Genomic DNA, 25878 nt, shown 5'->3' on the forward strand with positions numbered 1-25878 from the left:
TGATGACGTGATCAATTAACAACAGGTGACATGAGGATTGGCTTCCTAGTCTTCCCGTCCACTAAATCTTCATCTATTGGTTTCCTAGATGCGACGAAGCAGCGCGAAAGTGAAGCGGTTGGACTCTTTTCAATAGAGCAGTGTTTGCTCAAATTTATTTTACGTCATCACAGTTAAATTGACTGCACAATAATTAACAGTTGGTGCGAGAAACAAAGTATAGCCGACTACACAATCATTACCGCTACAATATTGTCTCTTTCAGAGTGCAGCCATATGGACATATGGCATGTGAGTTATAGCTGCAAGTTCATTCCATTATTCAAAAAGAAAAGTTAAGGGTCTTGAGCTTCGTGTGTCCCCTTTTTCCTTTATTCGCATTGACTCCTATTCAGACAGCGAATGTCAAGACATTGTATCAATGTAAAAAAATGACTAATTTGCTGTTTGAACAAGACTCAAACGACACCACCCAGCCAAATAAAAGTGTTTTTTTGAATTTGAGTCAACATTAGTAGATTTTAGATCAATGTAAAAACGAAGTTTCTGTTTTGGTGGTGACAAAACAACGCAACTGTTACTGAACTCATAACCTCAGCTAGAAAATTTCGTCCAATTTACATTGATTCAACGTAAAAAGACGAATGTTGTAAGCTGATTGAGCAAAAATTTTAAACAATATTCACACAACAAATGAAGATAAAATAGGTTAAATATAATAGTCATAGAATATACACTTACCATAATGTACCTGTCGAATGTCTGAAAAATATCTGCCTCAAATTACCTTCAACACTGATAAATATAATTTGTTATTTTCAAGTACAATACGAATAGATTGCGAGTCGCCAAAACATGGGAAGTAATCCACGCTACACACGTGTTGCATATTTATCGATTTGTTGAACACTACTCCACCATAGCGTTGACATCCGGAAACTTTTACTTCTGCTTTTCTGATTCAGATCTCGGTGTGGTTCAGTTTGAATTCTCGGGAAATTGTTACGAAATAAGTGGCCAAAAACGAGAAAACATTTCACATGGAAATCACTCATACAGAAACGAAATTGCTACAATATCGAAATAAAATTCTTCTCCAAGAAACTTATTTTGCAGCAAAAAAGATTTGCACTGAAATGAAATAATTCTGCTTCGAGAAGCATTAACCCGGTTAGTACTACAGTGAATAAACCATCTTTATAACTGGTTTAAAAATGTAGATTTTACTCTTTGCTATTCACGAGAAAACAGAGAATAATTGGGAGAAAATCCCGATCTCGAAATTTCTAATTCAGCCTCAACTTGCACAGGATAAAGACCAAAAGAAAAAGCTTTCACTGAAACCGAAACCACGATTTAACGTAAGAAATTTTCTCAAACACAAGAATCGGCAATAGTTTCGTAAAATCGCCGTTTCAAACTTCAGGCCATGAAGAACACCGAACATCTTTGATATTTGCGCATTCCTTACAAATATAAATAACTAGGAAATCAGGTCTCGGTCTAACTTTTGAACACCAATGAGCGCGCCAGAGACAATGTGCAAAATATAACAGGTGGTTGTAAACGAAGTTGTTGAACTCGTGTTTCAATCACGAAGTCACCACGAAGAAAGCTGAATTGATTACGTCATAGTCAATTACGATCCTTCCTAATTTTTCACTACAAACGCATAAAATTAAACACATTGAAATGAATAGGTGTAAAAAACAAAAATATCCTGGATGCGTATGGGTCTGCTTTCCTATCGCCATTCCTGGCCAGCAAACGAGTCTACCGCTCTGCAGACGATGAGTCAATAAGGCGCCATTTGTTGGCCGGTCATTACAAGCGAGTACAAAGTTTAATGAGAAGCAGACATTTTGTGAATACGACAAATTGCTATTCAATGCACGGGCGATAAAATTGAAAATATGCATCTGGTCGGGGCACCTAACTAGCTTCGGTCAATGATCATCGGGATAGGAAAAACTGCATTCGGTGGAGGTAGATTCCCCAACGTGAAACCCGTCTATGCCCACTCACGGAAAAGATTTTTGTTTGCTTTATTATTCAAACATTGCATGATGACGTCAGCAGTCGCCCACAAGCTCCACAATGTGGTCGCTCCATGTTTACCTCGGTCACACTTCAAGGCCAATTTATCGTTGTCTTTGTTCTTACATTCGGCACGGCTTGGTCAACGTTTGTTCTTTTGTGACGTCATAAAACCGCCTATCAAATGCAGACTAAAAGAATTTTTTGTACAAGTAACGCACACAAATCCTGCTCTATTTGAGCTAGGTTGCAAAATATTTGTAAATTTCCAGCCCAACTGCCAAAAAAGAGTAGACCAAAATCATCCCAATCATTTATAGATTGAAACAAGCCTAAAATTAAAAGTTTGCATAAATTTAAGTAAAAAATAACAAGTTTTTAGCTAAAAATGGTATTCATTTAGTGAAATTAGAATTGAAATCAAACGAAATCAACCAGCACACATGCCGCGATTGGAAGAATGTTCCGGCGACTCCGAAACAAAATTACCCCAATTCCGCAAAAGACTGCGGTGCTGACAACCCTGTTTTAGCGAAGACTGTCCAATCAACAAAGATCAAGCGTGGCTGTTACTGAAAAAACAACCGTATGAAGACGCATTGTGGGTGGCGTGTCGTCTTTCATGAAACTACAGCGCCATCAAATACAAAGTTAACAAGATTTCGAAGCAGAAGGGCATAATCCTTTGGACGATCAAAGAAAAGGCGGTGCGACAACGTGCGGGGTGACCTCCAAAAGGGGAACCTTGTGGCGGTCCATGTTCAAAATAGGAATACGTGGAAAGCCGCCATCAAGCCGGATCGAAATTTGCTTACGTTCAACCCTTACAATATGGGGAACAAATGACGCAAACCCGTGCATTAACTAAACGTGTAAAGACGTCACAGTAGCGTAAAAATAACTGCAGAATCAACACCACATGAACAAATTGTCAGTATCTTAACAAAGTCAGCGCTTTCAAATGAACGTTATCGAATATCTTCCGACACGTTCCAACAATCCAACATGGACAATATTTACAAACTAATTCAACATCGTCCAACAAGAGCGAAGGGCGACCGCACTCCACGACCTGGGTGAACAGGTTCTCGTCGTATGGATGCTTGCGAGCACTGAGGAATCTGTCAGGTAAACAAGGTCATGGAACTCTCATACTTGATTTGACTACAGATGAGCTGCCAGACCAAGAATGACCCAAGCCCGGTAAAAAAAACATACGAAACTACTAAGGGTGGCCACCCTAATTGACGGGAGGGAGGATAGGTATGGTCTAACATCGCTTTTAAATTCATTTCCAGGTGAATTCCAACCTAACTATTCCATTTATATTGCTGATGAAAAACGCATCTCAAAAAGTGAACTGTAACCTTTCTACAAAGATGCAACGTCGGCAAACGATGAAAAGATGTAACTAGCACTTGCTCAAGCCAAAGTTAAACTTTGACTAGACGTTCACTCCGTTGCGATGCGGCTACTATTTGAAATAGCAAGAACATTCAATTTTGTCCGAAAGGCATGAACTTAAAAGGTGGTCGGGAAGAAAAAGCGGGAACATCCAAAAAGAGCAGACGAAGAATGAGGCAAACAAAGTCGAGCTGAACGAAGAAGATGCGATGGACAGAATGAAATAAAGAATAGAAGAGAAGGCAATCGTTGCAAGAACAGAATTGGCCACCCCCAGTAGTGGGAACAAAATCGAGTTTGGATGATGATGACGATCTATTACTGCTACAAAGGTCAGTATTGTCAGGTTCACGGTGTAATTGAGTAAAATATTTGATCAAATTTATAAACTAATATAGTACAACCAAAAAGCACAATGCTGTTGTAAACATCTGCAAGCCACACCGGTAACGTATACAAGATTTTTGGGGACTAAAAGCTTGGAACGTATTTGCTGTGTCGGGGAGGTTTGGTTTCAATAACTAGCCGCTAAGTACGATATGCTTTGTAAGTTAAAAAAAATCTTTTAACAAGAGTAATTATTGTATCAGCGCAAAACATTGTGAGAAAATAACCCAGACAGAAAATTAAACATTTTTTACATTGATTTAATATCAGCAGGTGTTGAATCAACGGGAAAAATGATTGAATTGCTGTCTGGGAATATGGCCAGTTGGATCAACTGGAGGCAAATGTGCAAAGGCTTGTGGAGGGATTCGTATTGACAATCCTTGACTCAGCCTTTCGACGTAGAAAGCAACGGAATTTTCAGAATACAACGTGCAGTACATGAAGTGAATATGCAGCATAATTTCAACTTTGCAATTAATCTCTGATTGCTTTTCGTCAATTTTGTGCCCCAACACACGTTGAAACAATTAGAAGAGTTACAAACTGCATCAACCAATCAGGACGTATTGGTGGGTCATGTGACCGGATACCACGTAGGACATGCGCTCACAGCAAGCCCTGCAAAACAAACGTGACGTCACTGATGTAGATCCAGCAATAGTTGCAACCCTCATCCCATGAATAGGAAAGTGGGACAAAAACACATAAACCGTTTTTTAGCTTCACAGACGTCTCGCGCACCACAACAATGCGCATCCTTAAAGCTAAATGGATATATACTGTGATATGGGTGGTAGCAACAATTCTAACAAAGTCCAAGCATCTCTGCACAGGGCACATGCACTCGCATTTAAACAATAAATACTATTAATGCTACAAAAAGTGCTCAATGTCAAGCAGAGCAAATTACATCAAATATAGTTATTACTTTCTAAAACTTCTACAGCCTGTTTCACCCTAAAAGAGGATCAACAGAAGGTCCTTATTCAAATAGAATCCAAAATAATAAGAAATTCTATTTGAACAAGGAGCTTCTAATGATCCCCTTTTTAAAAAGTAGCAACTATATTTGATGTACTGGTATTTATAAATGTTTGCAGATAGTAGAGACAGACACTGCTAAAATGAAATTTAGCTTAATACCAAACGTGGTCCCCTGCACATTCGTTTGTACATGGGAGAACTTAAGAGACGCAAAACTTCGCTTTTCCGTCCACATCAAAAGGGTCAATTCTTAAGTTGCGAATTTTTTTACACTTTGTTCCAAGCTTGCTTGGAACCTTAAAGTGAATTGAAACCAACTACTCCTGTATATTAACCTATGAAAAGTACAATATTGAGTGGTGTTGCCAAACTTCATAGTGTTACTAAGACATTAAGCCAACATAAACAAATGCAATATTGATCAACTAGTGTGCAACATCGTACTTTGTCAAGCAGCACTCCTTTCAACTCGTCGAAGAGTTGTAGTTGCTCTTGGGGCGGCATCGCGGTAATCATTGGGAGGATCTTCTTGGGAGAGGGTAACCTGAAACATGCGGTGCCCCTCAAGTTACCCAAGCAAAACAGACATCCATACACGACCACTGTGGTCTACAAAGATACAAGCTGTGGTATCTTGGAATAGCAACAAATAACACAACTTAGCAAATAATATTAAACCACTTCAACCATTGTGTTTAAGCTACGTTTAAAGAATTTTTCTTGATGATTAGCATTCAATATTTCTATGGTAGCGTAAGCACTAAGCATACAATGGTCTAATGCTGATGCGACAAAAAGTTCCCAATGCCAAGCATAGCAAATTCAATCAATATCTATTCAAACAACTTCAACAGCATTCTTCACCTTAAACTACAAACCTCAGAATGTATATATTCACACACGACCAGCCAAAAAGATTGTTCCTTTTCACATTGGTTCAACGCCTTCAGACGTTGTATCAATGTAAAAAGAAACAATTTTTCAAGCTGGAGTGGGGAGTCTAACCCGGCTGTTAAAATTACCATAGTGATTCCAACGTAAGCCACTCACTTGATGAATGTAAACAGATAGATATTCATGAAGGTGGCCATCAGGTACTGGCAATCGAACCTGTCCATGAGGCCACCGTGGCCTGGGATGGTATCGCCGAAGTCCTGGAAGTCAAGAAGTAATTTCTCTCGTCAATTTATTTTCACACTCAATCAGTTACGTTCAAGGGTGGTTCTACCGATACTAATCCAGGGATGCTTAACCAGGAATACTTAAGCAGTGAGACATACTCTTATGAAAGCAATGCAGCAACAGAATACTAGGAACTGTGAGCACCACAGATAACTTAAACAAACAAGCGCATAAATTAAATGTGCGGAAAATAGTTGAAAACAATGGTTTTTCTGAAGATACTTACTCCGCAATGCTTGGGGAAAAAAAGAAAAAAGATGATGCATTAAAAATACTGAAAAGAACTTTAACCTTAAAACTATCTTTTAGCGTAGAGCAATTAATTTTCACGACTTTCTTTCAATACTCCACACAAAAGTAGAGTAGCACCACGCAAGTTATCGCACAGCAGATGAGCATGCCATCATGCTGCATTATCACAGTATTTCCAATAAAGCAATGGGAATATGTTTCCATATTGTAAAAAAATTAGCAACAATTTGTTCTTTCTAAAACAACATGCTTCACAGGCACAAAATATCAAAATAAATGTTGAATTGAATTAACCACAATCGGTCACCATATGATGAGCATAATGCAATACCGGCGAGATGGACAAACAGTCGGACAGTGCAAAACCTTGCGCTTTGACCGGTAGATGATTAGTTCATATTTCACGTTGCAAACGCTTCTGTTTACTTGCTGATACTTTTCATTGCCAAGGCAACGTTATTGTTATCAAAAACACGTCATAAAACAGTTATATGTAACTCTTGTGCCTGTGGAATATAAATGTAAAATTAACTACAACATGCAAATGTAAAAACATCTTGACAATACACGATGTGCAAATGGAGATGAGAATTTTATTCTCTGCAGGTTTTTAAATCCATTCTTAATGTCACAAAACTTCCAACTGCAAGTCTAAATTTCTCGGAATGGCCTGTTTCGGTGAGTCCGATTCGGTGAGTCCGATACCTTAACGGGGGATTTTTTCAATTTTTTTTTTAATTATCGGGTACCGTAGCCTAATTATTATTGTCGTTTTAGGGTTAGGGGTTCGGGGTTAGGGATTAGAGGTTAGGAACTCACCGAATCGGACTCACCGAATCAGACTCACCGAATAGTAGCAGACCCAAATTTCTAAAATCCTGCTCAAAAGTGAGAAGAAATGTTACGCCCAAGCGTACCAGCAATATTAAGGAGCTCGCGAGCTGCAAAAACTTCGTGGGTCTGTACAAGGACGTAGCTACGGACAACGGGGAGTAATCGCTTCCAAATTTTATCCTGTATAGCTTTGGGAGAACTACTTTACAATACCATAAACAGATTTGCATTATTCAAAGCAATTTCTTTCATTTATTTCAGTCACTTATCACTACCATTATTTGTAGTTATTTGTTTAGAGGTATCAAGTATTTCCTGAAGAGGGCAAAGAGTTCTTAACGAAAACGTTTTGAGTTTAGTATTTTATTAGTGTATATATAATATATGATTAAAACAATGAAAACTATCAATACTACAAAAAAGTGCTCAATGCTAAGCAAAAAAGCAAAGCAGAGCAAATTAAATCAAATATAGTTATTACTATCTGAAGCCTGAAAATCAGATATAATTCAGATAGTAATAACATTATTTCAGATAGTAATAACTATATTTGATTTAATATATGATTATATATTGTATTTGTTCTGAATAATACTATTCAATCTCATTAAATTTTGTCTTGCTCCACCAAAACAAATATGTTTAACACTATTACAACGTTTTAATACCATCACAATTCAAGTTGAATGACGTTTGACCCGCAACAATTGCTTTTGGCGCCAAAATTGTCTGTAGCTACGTCACTGGGTCAGGATGACGAAGTTAATGAATTAATCGAGAATGATGAACGAGCACAAACCTTGATCTTGAACGCGCGTTTGAAGCCGCTTGCGAAGAAGCCACCGAACGGAGCGATGAGGGATGCAAACAAAGAGATGACCAGTGAATGGAACTGCAGCGGGTAGAGATGCACGGTCGCGCGGTCTGACATCACCTGAGGAACATAAACAATTGGAGTCTAATTGTGTACAATTGTGATTTGCTAGCCCAAGAAGGGAAGTGAGTAGTTAAGAGAAAAGATGCCACCTGTGGAATAGAGGGAGCTGACAAATGATGAGCTTATTTTAAATGTGACAAGAAGAGGGTGATTAACTACACGGTATGGGCAATGGGCAAATTGGGCATGGGTTGAAAGGATACTAATGATTGCGGAAAAATGTGATGCTTTATACAAGTGAATAATGAGGAATACCGAGATTAAGTTGGAGGACCGGCGTGTGAAGATGCGTATAGCGTTGGATGGGAGAGAGGAAATGCAAAAGACCTTGATCGACGGAGGGAAGTAGTAAAACTGGTTAATCCTCAGCACCGGATTGCCAAAAAACAAGAAAAGACGTTGAAAGATTGTAAAGTGCAGCAACATATTAATCAAGTAAAAGTTTGTCAGCTAACGTAATTTCTAAACCACAAACGTGTTTATGAACTATGAAGTCACAAAGATCCACGTAACGCAATAAAATCCGCTGCTATTTGATGGTGGTTAATGTCTAACTATCGGAACTTCCCAAACCAAAGCGGCAACTATCATTTAATTAGCACAACAAAGCAACCAACACATAAACTGAGACTTATTCCCAAAGCGTTTTAACAAAGGGGCAGATATCTGGATATATATACAGTCAAGGTTACAGCGTAATGTTTCTTGTACTCACCATCTTAAGTAGGACTCTTATAAAGAGGGGCACAGTGTACTCTTGTAGTTGGAAAGTCGCAGAAGGCTCACAGTCGACATCCACGCTGAAGTTAGATGAGATCTCGGACGGACAGGTCAAGGTTGGGAATTGGCAGAGAAGGGAGCTAAGCTAAGGACAAAAAGTGTTTTAATAAACGAATAAATCAGCACCTTCTAAATACATGTAACTATAAGCATAGCATTCTATCATGCGTGGAGCTGCAATGATAAATGATTGAAAAGCTGCTCGTGTTTTTATTTTTTCGCTTGTTGATATACGTAAGTCACCTTGCATGCATGACAATGACAAAACCTTTTTGTTTAATTACCAGCCATAAGACATAGCTTCTATTTTTCCTAATAGAGTGAGTGACATCAATGCTGAGTCAAGTGAAATTAAAACTTGACCAGCAAATTATATTTACAATCGTTGAACTGTGGCTTGAACAATGAAACAAAGCAGTCGGTGATTGATACGTCATAAGGTCAGTGACAACATGTTCTGGTCGTTGGTTGGGATTACACAAAACACAAACGCCAGGTTGTTAGTTCCATTCCACACTAGGACATAATGTTTTCTTTGCAAATTTACATTCGAGAATGCCAAAAGAAAGTTAATACTGTAGAATGACTACAAATTTTGGTAAAAGGACAAAAATAAAATTCACATTCATGCAACAGAATTATCTCATTCCTGCATAAGTAATTCCAATAGCATGCAAGCAAACTCTGCAGGTGAATAATTTGCTATAATTAAAGCGAAGTAACAACGCATCAACTAAAAGCGAGCGGAAACACAATGCAGCAAGACCATCACTTACAAGCCACCCGAACATGATCGTGAATATTCCTCCCCCAATGAAGCCCTCCCATGTCTTCTTTGGAGAAAGCTGTTGATTGTGTTTTTATTTTGAGTAAAGATCATGAACAAGAACGGAAAGATTGAAATGGTTTGTAACAACAAACGAAATACGAAAAGCTCGCTTGAAATGCACAAGCCACGGGAAGTGACTGAACTAACCCTACAAACATTATGGCACCATATGGTACAAACATGACACAAAGCGATGTGTTTAACAGCTGCGCACTCGAGCATACACTGTGCAAGGTTCAGAGATATATAAAGGGTTTGAAGTGGTGACTGTCTTTGTTAAGCTGCTTGGTCAGAACGAAGAGTTTCATAATTTTCTCATGATTTGTTTAAGTGACACTTGAAACGAACGCGATCAATTTAACTTTTCTTGGTGCTTCCAGCCAAGTTCTTACCTTGATTAGCGGGGTTTTGCCGAAAAAGAAGCCACACATGTACGCCATGATATCATTGCATACGACGGTGCATACTGGCAAGATGAGCCATATCAGCCCCTCCATAAGGTTCATCATGAAAAGGTGCGACTGGGTGACGATTATCAGAAGAGTGACGTGGGTCCATCCAAACTGTGACATGTTAACAACAAGTTAGTACAATTCTAGACTTCGGAGAGCAGAAAGTGTCATCAAAATGTTTATGTTGTTGTCCTATGACTCACAAGAGGCCAAGCCATAGCTATGATTTGGTTTCTTGTGAGTATAGCTACGCATAAAGAATGTAAACACTTTTAAAATGACAAGTCAAGATGTTACGCTAACGCTGCACTCATTTGGCAACTGCCTCTGGACACTGGACAGTGAACATTTCTTAATCTCAACAGTACCAAAGTAAGTGGCGGTTTTATGCTTGTCCAATTCCATTACAGATCGTGCTCATCACATTTGATAGTTCTAAACAACTAAAAACGGGTGGAATAAACTGACAGGAGCGCTGATAATGTCAGGTAACATAATACTTCCTCAGATGTCATAACATTCACCAAAAATCTTAAAACAATAAGCTATTAAATTGTGAAGACACGCCATACAATGATACACCACATGTAAATCACATGTAGAAAATCGGGTGAAAATGAAAGGAAAAAAATAGAACAAAGTAGTTTGTAACAACTGACCATGAAGAACTGCAGACGGTATCGCTTCTTGACCAAACTTAGCACAAACAACATAAGACCAACAAGGTATCCCATGTACGAAATCAACCGATGATACCGAGCCAGGAACATTAGGTACTCCTGGAATGCACAAACTATGAAGGCTTGCTGGATGCTATTACTGGGCCACAACCAGTGTTTTTTTTAAGGTGTTTTGGGGGACCGAAACGGTCCCCTAAATTTCTCCTGCGGTTTCCCAAAATTTGGACTTGCAACTACAGTAGAAAAGTAATGGTTGTTTCTTGCTATGTCTTGTCGATAATACGAATATAGCCTACGACCAATAGTTCACGTCCGGAAAAAAGAATAGGCCTAAGTGGAGGTACAGCGAACAGCTGAATCAAAGAGTTATTCACAAAAGAAGTGCACCTTCGATACTCGTCAATGTTTATTTCTGATTTATGGCGCATAATAATCAGTTTTTACGTGTGGAAACATAACAAGCAGAAGCCAACAAGCACACTTTGTTTGATTGTGCAGAAAACTTGTTTGGCGGCCGTGTTGGGCAGGCTGTTTGGTCGCTGTTACAATCATTTAAGATGTGCCTTGTCGAATAATTCATTTTATGTTGCGTTGATTGTATGTAGGCCTAGTTATGGCTATTTTTTGGTATTTAAATGAAACACTTGCGGTCTCTTAAAACTACTTAGCGGTCACCCAAACCAAACCTTAAAAAAAACCCTGGCCACAACAATGTCCACTTATCTTAACAGTAGATACGCGTAGATGACATAAAATAAATAATAATAATAATAATAACAATATTTATATAGCGCCACATCCACAGTCAAACTATGCTCCTGGGCGCTGTACATGGCAATGGTGATAATTAATACGGTAATTTCAGTCATAATGTTCATTGAAGTAGAACGTTTTCAAGCGAGTTTTGAATTCATTTAAATTTTCTGCTTCTTTCACACAAATAGGCAAACAATTCCAGCAACTGGCAGCAACAACTGGGATAAAGCTATCAGAACAAAAGCTATTCGCATTCTGCTGTTGATGCAGCAAAGCTTCAACCAATAACAACTAGTTAACACCATGAAGTATATATATGTTTCAATGTAGAGCACTAGCATCGTAGAGTAAATCATTGTTCTATCTGCCTCTTCACCTCCTTCTGAACGAGAGCACCAAAGTATCCAGCCAGCGATTCACCATAAAAGAAATAATTTGAACAAATCAGAAAATACCAACTTAGTGTCCGGAACCAGGGAAGGTCGTAAGACTTGTACACCTAAATATTGTGAAGAAAAACAAGCCACCTTTAAGCTATGTCTGCTTTGTTATGAAACTTTCAAGCTGTTTCGCCTTCCAGACAGTGCTTGGGATGTATGACAATCAAAATATTTTTCAGAAAAACAATAAAAAAATGTCATGGCCATGCTTTGACAAATCAATTAATGAAACAAAACAACGATTTGAAAAACTTTGACTACAGCAAATTGCCGGAATGGCCCGTTTCGGTGAGTCCGATTCGGTAAGTCTGATCCCTATTCGGTGAGTTTTTTATTTTTTTTTTAAATTATCGGGTACCGTAGCCTAATTATCATTGCCGTTTTAGGGTTAGGGGTTAGAGGTTAGGAACTCACCGAATAGTAGCAGACCCGCAAATTGCTGATGCAGCAATCCATCTAGTTTTTTCCATGCTAATGGGTTGTTGAAGATTTAGGATGATTGTTTTGGTAAGAAAGCTTAAAAGGTAACATCTAATTTTAGTCGGTTCTTTACTGCTATTATTATGTTTTGTGTATATAGTGAAATACAGGCGGTGAGATGGCGTAGCAGATAAGGCATTGGCTTTTCAATAACGCAAACCTGGTTCGACTCCCGGCTTAAGCTGGTTATTGCAAACACCGCTCACCTCTACCTAGGATGTAATAAAATGGGTGGGTATAATTGCTGAAGGAAAGGTGGCGGAGAGAAAGGAACTGGCGACCCTACTCTCCTTAGCGTCATTAGTAGAATGAGAACCTTATCTTCTCATACCCGACACTTGAAACAAGTATTAAACCACCTTTACCTTTTTATATACAACAGACATCATTACTCAGCAACGTTAAAACAATTTAAATCTTAAACAGCTAAGGAAATAAGAATTGCCTAGCTTAAAACAAAAATATACCGGTACTAAAAAATTAAACCTTAGTTTTTTTTAAATCTAGAGTAAAAACTTTAATTTTTATCGCTCTGTGCCAAACAAAGTTATTCATTGAAGCTTTTATATTTTAAAATTCACAATCAACCCACCTGGTGGCCAATTGTGATAATTTCGTAAAAGCACTTGACCTGGGCGATGACAACCTAAAGGAAAGGTTCGATCACAATAAAAAGTAGCATGAAATAAAAAGGCAACACTTTTGATAAGTTGGTCTATATTGTATACTAACTGAATACTTAAGGAAAATAGGTAATACGTTTTGTTGAAGGACGTTAGTTGTTGAAAAAAATCTTTAGAAAACAAATCTTACAAAACACTGCATTAGAGAGAGTTAATAGTAACCACACGGTACTTGTAATAATACTTTTGTTTTGTTATGGCATGACATATTATGAGAGGAGATGACTTCGACAAAATGGATAGGAAAGAAAAACAAAACAGGGAAAGAACAGGTGCAAAAAAACAGGAACAAAAAAATAAGCCACCCCACAAATCGGAACTTAGCAAAAATGGATGTTGGATTGTTGGTGTCATATACGAATAAACCAAAAACTATATACAATAATACATAAAGTATATAGTTTTGAGTATACACTATAATGTATATATAAGAATATTAAAGTACCGTATATAACATATATATATATTATATATAAATTTTACTTTTGTAGTTCTTACTAGAAGAATCAAAGATTCCTATTGTTTTCAACTTTTCTGACTAAACTTCTGTAGCCTACCGTTTTGCTATGAAATCAGGTTGCAGATGAGATAATTGTTGGTGAGATTGCACCAGTGCAAAAATTACTTAAGCATTGAACATCACTAATGTGTGAGACTTGCTTGATATTGCGCTTACAAATATTTGCAATAATTACTAATGACTTGAAAATTTTGCAGACTTACAGTGATAAGAATGGCAAAAGTCCCAAAATAAATGAGCATTCCGAATGCACCAAACATAAGAATGGTGTACCATCCTCTGACAAACCAGTTCCGCCAGCGTGGTGTCATGTCCTTAATTGGAAAGTTAATGTAAATGTTACAAAATATTCTCAGCCATTTTCAACCAAATGGTTTCATAACTTCACCAGTACCGGTACTTCATTAGCCTCATCAAAATGTTAAAAATAAAAACTTACAGAACCCATTCCATGAATATGACATGCTTTGGTTTGTTAATAATGACTGTTTGATAGTCAAAACCATCATTGAAACAGCACATATTGAAGGCAAAGTACCAACTTTTAATGCATCTTTCATAAATTCAGGCGTGTCATCCTTGGCAGGTGGTGGGACAGGGTCACCCCGGGGTAAACTTGAATCTGTCAACGTATGATCTCCATCCTAAAAATCAAATTATTCAATGCAATGTTAATAAACATATGTATAGCTTCATAAAATGTATATATAACATGCAATTAGGGGTGTTCAATTTCGATTATTTGAATATTCGAAAGTCAATTTATTTTCGATTTCCGAATTTCGATTTCGAATATCACAACTATTCACCACACTGCAAAATGTGATCGCGGGAATGACACACACCTTCTCGGCTAGCTTTTTTAGCAGCGGTCAGTGGCTTAGCTAGAGAATGTGCGCCCGGGGCAGATTCAGATTTTGCCGCCCCTTCAAGAAAAAGCATGTGAAAACAGGCCCGGATTTAGGGGGGGGCAGAGGGTGCAGGTGCCCCGGACCCTCCGACTTTTAAAGGGCCCCCCTACGTGGAAAAAATGTGATTTTTCTTTCAGCCTTTGTAGTTTCTGCAAAATGCTGTGCAGTGCTGGATTAATGCTACTGTAGACGTCGAGGTGGTTTTTCTCGCCGTAGGCGCAAAAAAATTTTTGCACGGGGGCCCCCGATCTAAAAGTACCCCGGGCCCCCCATTAGCTAAATCCGGCCCTGTGTGAAAATGAAATGCGTTTTTTTATCAGATTATAATCAAAATCAAAAGTCGTAGTCTGAAAGTGCCTCCCCAGACGTGCCGCCCGGGGCGGTCCGCCCCTCCCGCCCCCTAGCTACGCCACCGGCAGCCGGAATGGCCCGTTTCGGCGAGTCCGATTCGGCGAGTCCGATTCGACTAGTCCGATTCGGCGAGTTCCCTATTCGGCGAGAGCCCTTTTCGGCGAGTGCCCTATTCGGCGAGTTTTTGAAATTTTTAAAAGGAAATTATCGGGTACCGTAGCCTAATTGCAATTGCCGTTTTTACATCGTTTTAACGTCGCTAAACGTTGAAATCGTGCAGAAAGGAATAAAAATAAAATGTTTGGACTATTAATTAAATTAAAATTCGTCATGTCAGTTCAGTTGTTTTTATTTCTGACCATCATATGAAAAACAATACACGTCAACATAGCAAAGGTAGAAGCGACAATTCACGTCAACATAGCAAAGGTGTAGAAAAAGGTAGAAGCGACAAAACGCGAACGTTAAAACGTGCTTGTGACCAAAGTAAGTTATTGAGTTGAAAGAAATTTGGCAAGGTTGCAACATCTTCAAAAAAATTTAAGATATGAAGGAAAAATAAAACAAAGAAAATGTTACAAAAAAAATAATGTTTATGTCTATAAGTTAGTACTTTTGAATAGTTAAAATCATAGGCGCCTAACTATTTTTTTGGCCGTGGGGGCGAAAGCGTGTTTCATCAGCAGCAACGTAAATTCAGCGAAATGTCACGCAGATGGATGACGTAATTATGTCGTCACACTAAGATTGCTTTTATTGCCACACTCGGAGTTATCGCTACGTTCGACCTACCGTTAATTATTATAAACAAAGCTCGACCAAAACACATGCTATGCGTCTGCGTTGGCTAGCGGTTGATGGACTGCGACTCTTTAAGCTAAGCGCAACATAAAGTTTAGCAACGAACTAGATTTATTAGCATGAAACAAGAGACGAAAAGGTTTACTAAAAGGTATACTGTAAATGGAATGAAAATACTAACTTGATCATATGCTTGAAAATATACCTGTTGAAAGCAAAATCATTCATGTTTACATCAATTCAACAGCACGTCACCTTTAATAAATTTAAAAGTTGCTGACATCCGTAAACAGCCCTTGAAAAATAGTTACAGAGAGACGTTTGATTAAGTTTTCGACTTGACATTGCTCCCTTTTCACTACAATATCGCAACTTATGGCTGACCAGCTTTCAAGTTCCAATTTGCTGTGATACGCCCGTTTTCGTGTTGCAGATGAAACAAAAAATGCGCATATTCCCCGCCTTTGATCGGGTTTCTATGGCAACGGACGTGTGTGCGCCATGCAGTTTGCGCGAGTCCGTTGTTGTGTTGATTATGTGGCTTGTGCGACTGTGGGCAATGCGGTTTGTACCAGCCCTTGTTACGTTGGTTAGTGGTAACCTCGGGCCGAGACTTCAAGTTCATTTTCACAGCAACCGATTCACTGCCGCGACAATTCTCTGCAGAGGTTTCGACTTTCGAAAGCGACAGGAGGCTGTTTGCAAGCGCATTAAGTTAAACGCACGCTGCGTCAACGTAGCAAAGTATGTTGTTTTTGGGTGCATTCAACATCTGATGACATTGAATCGACGCAAAATGGTAGATTTTTGCTATGTCACAGGCAGCAAAATCAGTCATTTTTACATTGATTCAACGTCTGCGGACGGACGTTAAATCAACGTAAAAATGACAGATTTTTTTGTCTGGGGTGGGATTGTAGCATCGCTACTCGTTCTAGTGATTATTTACTGCGAAGCTGTTGCGGTTTGTATTTAAAAATGTTTTCCTGCTGCCGATCGCTAGTTCATCTATTGTTTTATGTATCAATGCCGCATAAAAAGTTGCTCCCACGCGGAAATATGCGTGGGGGCTTGGCCCTCACGGCTTAGGCGTCTATGGTTAAAATGATTAGTTTGGATCAACAAATGTGTGACCTAAACTCCTACAGCTTAGATTGAAAGGAAATTATCGGGTAGGCTACCGTAGCCTAGTTATACCGACCAGCAAAAATTTGTTCCAAGAACCCAGTTAGCCTAACAGTTCATTTTTACATTGTAGTAACAGAATGAAAAGGCTAATCAAATGTGTGGCCTATCGTTTTAACGTCGCTAAACGTTGAAATCGTGTAGAAAAGGGTGCTTTTGCTGACTAGGATACGTTGAAACTGAGAAACATTCACAGAAGCCCTACCATACGTTGCATTTTTAAGATAATGTATTCAGACGTTGAATCAATGTACAAATGAAATGTTATGCTAAATGGGTTCTTGGAACAAATCGTAGGGCTTCTGTGAATGTTTCTCAGTTTCAAAGTATCCTAGTCAGCAAATGCTTCCTTTTCTTCACGATTTCAACGTTTAGCGACGTTAACACGATAGGCCACACATTTGTTTAGCCTTTTCATTCTGTTACTACAATGTAAAAATGAACTGTGTTCTTGGAACAAATTTTTGCTGGTCGGGATAACTAGGCTACGGTACCCGATAATTTCCTTTCAATCCAAGCTGCAGGCCACACATTTGTTGGTCCAAACTAATCATTTTAACTATTCAAAAGTACTAACTTATAGACATAAACATGATCTATTTTATTATTTTTTTGTAACATTTTCTTTGTTTTATTTTTCCTTCATATCTTAAACTTTTCTGAAAGTGTTGCGACCGTGCCAAATTTCTTTCAACTCAATAACTTACTTCGGTCACAAGCACGTTTTAACGTTCGCGTTTTGTCGCTTCTACCTTTGCTATGTTGACGTGTATTGTTTTTCATATGATGGTCAGAAATAAAAACAACCGAACTGACATGACGAATTTTAATTTAATAGTTCAAACATTTTCTTTTTATTCCTTTCTGCACGATTTCAACGTTTAGCGACGTTAAAACGATGTAAAAACGGCAATTATAATTAGGCTACGGTACCCGATAATTTCCTTTCAAAAATTTCAAAACCTCGCCGAATAGGGCACTCGCCGAAAAGGGCTCTCGCCGAATAGGGAACTCGCCGAATCGAACTAGTCGAATCGGACTCGCCGAATCGGACTCGCCGAATAGTAGCAGACCCACCGGCAGCGGTAGCTCGCCTTCGTTTGCTTTCCAACAGGAAAGCGGATCAGCTTGACCAGAAGCAAGCTTCTGCTTCATAAAATAGGAAATCTCGTTTGAGATTGAGCTGATTTCATCATCATCACTGTTGTTGGAGTCTTCCGTCTGGACCCTGCCCATGGAGAAGAGTTCCGTCAGAGTGGTCTGGCGTCTTCGCTCATCGCCTGATGGCGTCGCCTGTGTTGGCTCAACGTCGGGGCTATCGGAATCGGAAGAACTGACACCTCCCGTTGGCTGCACGCGCGTGGAAGACAACGACGTTACGCACGACTTTCCTCAACGCACGTGTGCAGGACTGGCCGTTAGACCCGCGAGAACGTGATCGACGATGCGCATGCGTCGAGTCTTTTTTCGCTTGCAAAATACAACAAGACAGATTTCGCGTCACTCGCGTTACTTTCAACCGCGTTCAGCCAAAAGGGCGGCTATAATTTCGAATATGTCCGATACGAAAACGAATTTCGAATATCACGTTAATCGAAATCGAATCGAAAATGAACACCCCTACATGCAATCAATCTTTATTACAATGTTTTGTTGGGTTATACGGTACTCAGCTCTGAAACACGCATATTTTCCTTTTTCCTTGATCGGCAGCTTAAAGCCCACAAGACTCAATACCAGTATTCAGGGCTGCGATTTTTGCTTTTATTGGAAACAATGCCGCTCGATGTGTGCCGTCACTGATCGTCAAACGCAGTGCCTTAAGGAAAAAAAAATGAGCGAGGACATAAATTCAGGTCAAGCAACAATTGGGGGGGGGGAGCATCACGTGATGCAATCATAAGAGTGCCAACTTACGTAATTTTTTTTGCATCAAATACTTCAAGCCAAGGCAAGGCCTAAAAGCGACGCTTCACGTGAGAAATTCCCAAGGCGTCTGCGCCGCCATTTTGAACACTGCAGTGATCAAAATTCTAATGCCTGGCAGCAAACATTTAGCCAAATACGTTTCGTTCCATTCAACACAATGGGTTTCTTTTTACATGAAATAACCACAGGCTACTTTTCAGGGTTGAGAAAAACCCGGGTTTTTTTAAAGGCAGTGGCCATTTGACCGGCGCCGGTCTTTGAATCTAAAACACTATTTGACCGGTCATGACGTCACTATATAGGGCACTTCTTCCTTTTTCTCTTTCAAAGCAAAAGACGAGAAGAATGCCTATATAAGTTCTAAATTCAACTGTTATGTTCAACTGATTGGGTGGCGCGTGAGATACGTCTCCGGTTGGTGTTCCAGAGGGAATAAGTTCGATACTACGCGGAAGCGTTTTTTTTTTTAAAGTTTTAACTAAATTTTGACCCAAAGTGACTCAATCGTTAGGCTGCTGCATTTTTGTGGTCAATTTTTAATTTCAGAAGCCTACAGCCCGATTTTTTATGTCTTTTCAACTATGAGTACGGTAATGAAGTCAGAGTTTTTTAATTTTCTTGAATTTGAGAATTTCTCTGGATAATTTTCCGTTCGTCATAAGAGGATGTGACTGTGTTTGCCGAACGACGCAAAAATGTAATGCGTGACCGAACGACGAACTATGAGTAATAAAGTCAGAGTTTTTAATTTTCTTGAATTTGAGAATTTCTCTGGATAATTTTCCGTTTGTCATAAGAGGATGTGACCGTGTTTGCCAAACGACGTAAAAATGTAATGCGTGACCGAACGACAAACTATGAGTAATAAAGTCAGAGTTTTTTAATTTTCTTGAATTTGAGAATTTCTCTGAGTAGTTTTCCGTTTGTCATAAGAGGATGTCTCTAAAACTTAAAAAAAAAAAAACGCTTTCACGTAGTATCGAACTCATTCCCTCTGGAACACCAACCGGAGACGTATCCCACGCGCCACCCAATCAGTTGAACGTAATCGTCGAATTTAGAACTTATATAGGCACTCTTCTCGTCTTTTGCTTTGAAAGAGAAAAAGAAAGAAGTGCCTATATAGTGACGTCATGACCGGTCAAATAGTGTTTCAGATTCAAAGACCGGCGCCGGTCAAATAGCCACTGCCTTTTTTAAAAAACCCAACCCGCATGGGTTTTTTAAAAAAAAAAACAGTTTGTATTTTGCCGTATGAGCCAATTGACAATATTGCTCTGTTAAAATGACTCTGTTGATGAAATGTCATATTACGGTACTATTCGACAAACAAATGCAGAATTTTTGGTTATTCAACAAGAAAAAACTGCTCTGCCGGCATTCTACATTAAAATCAGCAATACATTCGTTATGCAATACAAGCTCATAAATAGGCTTTATCTGCAATTTGCAACGACAGGTTCATTGACAAGCTTTACCTCAAAATCAGTGTTGGTTTCCACAATTCTTTGCCGCACACCTTCATTTTCCATTGCCGTAAATGTAACTGATGCTATTCCAGCTTTCGTGAAACAAACCAAAGTATACTGGTAAGAGACGTAAATTGTATTTCAATCAGCCACAATATTTGGAATCTATTAAATTGCAAACAATTACTATAGTATCTAATCACGAGCTTCGTGCTAGTTACGTCAGTTTATTATATGCAGAAACCTGTTAAAATATGTAAAAATGGTGCTAAACTCACATAAGCTGCAAATTGCAATGTAGCCTACCGTATATTACAACTAATGCAATCCTACCAACGGTTTACAATTCTGGTTAAAGTTGAAAGAGTTTATTAGTTTGTGCTTAATAATAATAAGAATGTGCTTGGAAATTTAGACTAGAAATGTTTTCAATTCTTGCTAAAGGCCCTTCCTCCTTTCACCTCGCAGCACTGGAAGCAATCTTTTTAAAAACTCTCTAAAGCCAATAAGCAGAAATTCGTTCCCCACTTAGTACGCCCAAAATCGTCCGGTCTCAAAATGGACCTAATAAGCGGGGACTACTGTACCACAAATGTCTTGAAAACCAGATAATAAACACCTTACACAACTGAACTGCACGCCAGCACCCCGAGTCCTAAACCAAACACTTTTTTCTCTTTTTTTTTAAACGGTGTTTATCAGAGTTGCCAAGTTTTTCTCAATGTTTGCCATTGTTTAATCAGCAACTTTACTACAACTTTACCTTGACCGATGCTTGCAAAGCAATAAAATGTATCCTATTGTGTTACGTTCATTGTTGCGCCTTTATTACATCATGGCTTTTTGATTCAAAAGAGGAAATTTATGTCTGAGTCACTTCGAGTTATAGATTATTTATCTTTGTTCTGAGCATTCACAGAGAACCTTCCAATGATTGATAACCCCTGTTGATAATATTGTGCCATAACTAGAGATTTTAGGCGACTGATCTCAACTGATTAACTTATTTTAATTTTAAAGCAGCTATGTGATGCTCCTTGTTGTATCATTTGTAAACGCTGCTTTGTTTAGTCATTTATTAGCAGATAGGGAACGTTCAAATATTACGTAACGCCTTCGAGGGGGAGGGGGGGTTTATGCAAAGCGTTACGTTAGCGTCACATCGGGGGGGAGGGGGTTCAAGCAAAACGTTACGTAACGCTTTCGAGTACGGAATGGAAGTTTTTTGTGCTGAATTCGTAGTGAAAAAGCGTTACATGGGGGAGGGGGGGATTGAAAAAAGCGTTACGTTGGCGTTACATGGGGGAAGGGGGGGGTCAAAAATTCGGAAAAAAAAGCGTTACGTAATATTTGAACGTTCCCATATAGGTAATCCTGCTGTAACCATAGGTCGTTTTGTGTGCAACCAAATTCAAATTCATTAAATTAAAATTGAATTTGAGTAGAAGGCTTGGTTTGCATTTAAATCACCTTACCGTTTCAAAATAATATTTATTCACGACCACAGAGCAATTTCAACGATGTTATTTCTAGAATTAATGAGGCGTTTTGAGTCCCTATTGTGAGTAAGCAATGTTTAGGCTACTTTGGAATATTTCACTATTTTGTTAGTTTTTTTTGTGGACATTGCCTAAAGGCTTTTTACACCCTTCATGTCGGTGGGATGCCGCAATGAATAAGACGTTTGCTTTCCAACCACGCAATTCTGATTGAAAAACATCACTCACCTCTACCCAAGGTGTAACAAATTGTATAGACTTAGTTGCTGGAGGAAAGACGGCCTAGAGAAAGGTAGGCCTACTTGCCAATCTACTCTTAGGCCTAATTGTTAGTGCCAAAGGCTTAAAATCTTATCTTTTCGGTATCTTTTCTTATTTTTTTCTGTTTCTTTTCTTTTTCTGACAAATAAAACATTGATTGATTGATTGATTGATTTTCATCCCAGATGCTTGGATCAAGTATGGGACTAACTGTTTTACTCTTTATCCACTTTCCAAAAATATGCATGCCCAACATCGCTGGTTGGATGAATGAAATGTGATTGAGCGAGCAAAGCTAGCGAGAAAATTTTACAAAAAAAAATGAAAAAAAGAATTACAGTATATAAAATGTTACTGGTGCATGTAAAATTATAAGCCAAAAAACTCTGCTTAAACTAATTACGCCTGGGCCGGAGGTTAGGGAAGCAGTAATAGGCCGGCAGTTTGGAAAACCCTACAAATACATGGGCAATGAGTGACTTGAGCATAGAAGAACCAAACCAGGGGCATTTGAGATCCAAAACGTGAGCATAAGATGGTGACTTTCAACCGGTTGGCAATCGCTCAGTGATGGGCCAAAATATGTTTGGGTTGTTGTATGATAGTCAATTAGCGAACGTCAAATATGTTATTTTGACTTAGCTCATTTTGATCATGTTTTCATTTTTTCTATGGCCTACTTCTCTTTCATGGTTGTGAGTTTACGTGCGGAGCTAGGATTTCATTTTCAATAAAACATATCGCAGTAAACATTCATTTGCCTGATTTAAAGGTGCACTGCAACGCAAATACATGGCTTTTGTATTTGTAGATCTTTCTGAAATAAAACGTTTTTCAACAATTTTTTTATTTTTTGTGTTACCATTAATTAAACAACCTAAAAAAAACTTTTTTGAATTGAATGATTCTGATTGGTCAAAATTTTTGATGACGTCATTGGCTGGCAAAGCGGCATCCAAGGTCTCTACTGTTTTGCATGCAAACACAAGGAACAAATCGCGTAGGCTACCGAAACAGCGAACAATTTTGTGCTAAGGGAGTTTTTGCGCTCTTAAAATGGTGGCTTCTTGTATGGCTCCCCCGGTTGTACTAACCGGGGAATCGTTAAAGGCGTATCCTTTCATCGTTTACCTCTGAATAATGACGACAAGCTGAAGAAATGGATCTCAGCGATGAAACTCAAAAACCCACCTGTAAACAAGCACTGCCGTTTGTGCAGCAATCATTTTCTGGCCAGCGATTACCAACGTGATCTACAGGCAGAGCTACGAGGCACCAAGTCCAGACACCTGCTCATCCCTGAAGCTGTTTCTTCTGTTTTTGATTTTTCAAGATATGTGAAAGCCACTGTCAATGCAGTGCCCACAAAACTCGATCGACCTAGGTACAAGTCTGTGAGTACGATCGGGCGTTTGGATCGAATAGCAAAGCGAGAAAATAACAAGACTTTGAAACAGATCAGTAGGAAAGTAAAACATTGGCAGGGTAGGCAACTCTGAATACATAGGCTACTTTTAGTTGATATAAACCAGTATAAACCACTTGGTTCAAGCAAATTATTTTCCTGCATTTTTTTCAATGCAAATTTTCCTTTCGACTGCTGTCCGAACTGGTGTTGTCAGAGCACGAATCAGAATGATGTTCTTCGCTGTCAAGTAGCCGTCTTTTTGGTTCAAAGAGAAATCCTTGTCTTGTTTCAGACATCTTGTTTATGCTCAATATACAATGACCTATGCGACGTTTCTAGGGCAAATGCATGAAGCTGTTTACTTGGTTGCCCGCTGATGACGTCACAAGACACATAGCGCCATCAGGTGGCCGATTTTCTTTGGTTATATCTCCCAAACAAAAAGGCATATCACAAAAAAAATTTGAAAAATATAATACTTAAACACTAAAGAATCACCAAAAAAATTTTAATTTTTCATTTCAGGTCCCCTTTAATTACTCGAACATAACAAGCCTCTTTGAAAACATGTCTTGGCTGTTTGGTATACTTGAAAACGATTCGTCCTTGTCCGCCCTGTTACCTCAGTGTCCGTCTCGTTATGTCATTGGTTAAGCCGCCACCATCAAGATCAGGCGCTGGTTCGAGTCTTGGATTATGCGCTTGAGCAACGCATTACAAGGACTGCTCCTCATTTAGCGGTACCTGGTAGGTGGAATTATTCCCCGCAACAACACCTCAACAACAATCGGAAAACTTCACTCTGTCAATCTCGGTAACTCTGTATCGAGAGTCGGTAACTCTCGGTACTCTGTCAATCTCGGTGAGGGAAAGCAAGGAAAGCAGTGCTTACCTGAGCGAAAACTATGCAAAATATAATGACTGAATTCTAGGTTTAACTTCTTATTATTTTTATCACGTCTATTTTAACTTGAAAATTACTGTATTCGTTACTAGAATTACTCGTAACGCTTGTGAGTAGTCTAAGTCCTCACCAAACCGCATGCCTTGCCTATAAATGCCAATTAACGCAAATGCTCCTGTCAGAAACAACCACTGAGGCTTCAGGAAAGCAACTATCAAAGTTGCTTTCTCCAAGTTTAAAAACGTCAAAAAACGCCTTCGTTTTATCCAATCTTCACTCGTTTTGCAAAACGTCACCATCTGCTTAGCTAATCAGATGTGTTATGGTTAAAGTTGCTTTCCCAGTGACGTCAATGCGTACATTCGCTAGACTATCTCGTCAGAATGGTCTCTCGTCACGGTACACAGCACAGCATCATAATGGCGAAAAAATTGTTGCTGTTTTTTGATGTCTCCTCGCCATGTACTTTAGCCTATTAGCTTTCATAGTCATGCCTTTGCCCTTTTTACAGCGTTGATATAACGTTACTTCGCCAATGAACGTTCAGGTGCGGGTGCAATATTTAGTTTGTTAAGCTTCTATACGCAGGAGGCAAACTTATCCAGCTTTTTGTACAAATTGTTTGCTGTTGTAATGTTTAGGCCTAAGTGTTAGTTTTTGTAGTGTAGGCCTAACTGAATATCTGAGAATGAACATTCATGACGAATTAAATATTTAGACAACTATTATTCCATGTCTAACACTGGATTTTGGTCCTGCAACGTTAAAATTAAGATTGTTCATGACTTCTAAACATTAAATGGATGTATGATCACGACATAGGCGAAGCACAATTTGACAGATTTTTATTTTTGATTTGTTTTGGAAATGCTCTCAGAGCGCACCAAATTAGAAGTGTTTTTCAAAAATTTCTGGGGGAGGCCCCCCAGACCCCCCGCTGGAAGTGTTGCCTTTGGCAACACGCCTTCGGGCTTCGCCCGACGGTTACGCCCTTCGTGCCTACTACCTTGCTGCAGAATATTTCCAAGTTGCTTTCCCAACGGTTTAAGCCACCGAACGTCACTGCTCGGCATGTATGCAAAATTACCAGGAATAACCTATCAAAGGCTTTGCTCGTCCGATAATAAAGATTCAAAACCAATTAAACCAAACAATTACTGACGCAGGCCTGGCCACCAAAGTTGAGAGTCAAGTTGCAATTCAGTTTATAGTTATTTCACAACGAAAAACTATACAAGCGACAAATCGCGGACGTTATAACGTGCATCATGTTTGGTGAAGTATTGTTGACAAAGGTAACGGTAAGGATTCAATTGACTGACAAAAGCAGCGGTTGAGAACTACCGTATTTACTTGATTTTAAGCCGCGGCTTATAAAGTTTTTTTTCCATCATGTTTGCGGCTTAAATTCAAGGGCGGCTTACAATCAAAGGCGGCTTACATTTTTTCTTTTTGCCTTTTTCCTTGTCGACTTTGCCATAGATGTTTTGCCGTACTGCGTTGTCTGATGCCGACAATTG

At 39.0% G+C, this 25878-nt stretch overlaps 1 protein-coding gene across 1 annotated transcript; it reads right to left on the reverse strand.

Moving 5' to 3' along the window:
- Positions 1-132: 132 nt before the first annotated feature.
- Positions 133-20518, reverse strand: LOC145768286 (phosphatidate cytidylyltransferase 1-like). The gene is made up of 13 exons (XM_082579763.1): positions 20296-20518; positions 14183-14284; positions 13844-13954; positions 13030-13083; positions 11894-12016; positions 10741-10860; positions 10022-10192; positions 9577-9645; positions 8736-8885; positions 7883-8017; positions 5866-5969; positions 5260-5359; positions 133-4449 (listed from the first exon to the last, which is right to left on the reverse strand). The coding sequence occupies exons 1-13, from the start codon at positions 20347-20349 to the stop codon at positions 4438-4440; spliced, it is 1305 nt and encodes a 434-aa protein (XP_082435889.1). The 5' UTR covers positions 20350-20518; the 3' UTR covers positions 133-4437.
- Positions 20519-25878: the final 5360 nt, after the last annotated feature.

Source organism: Aplidium turbinatum, chromosome 4 (assembly GCF_918807975.1).
Source record: "Aplidium turbinatum chromosome 4, kaAplTurb1.1, whole genome shotgun sequence".
Taxonomy (NCBI): domain Eukaryota; kingdom Metazoa; phylum Chordata; class Ascidiacea; order Aplousobranchia; family Polyclinidae; genus Aplidium; species Aplidium turbinatum.

Excerpts from the sequence above, each read along its gene's own strand:
- LOC145768286 (XM_082579763.1), bottom strand. The coding sequence starts at position 20,349 with ATGGAAAATGAAGGTGTGCGGCAAAGAATTGTGGAAACCAACACTGAT. Across the intron at positions 12,017-13,029 it reads TTATCACAATTGGCCACCAG|GTGTACAAGTCTTACGACCT; the intron begins GTGGGTTGATTG and ends CACAATATTTAG. Across the intron at positions 8,018-8,735 it reads TAAGAGTCCTACTTAAGATG|GTGATGTCAGACCGCGCGAC; the intron begins GTGAGTACAAGA and ends TATGTTCCTCAG.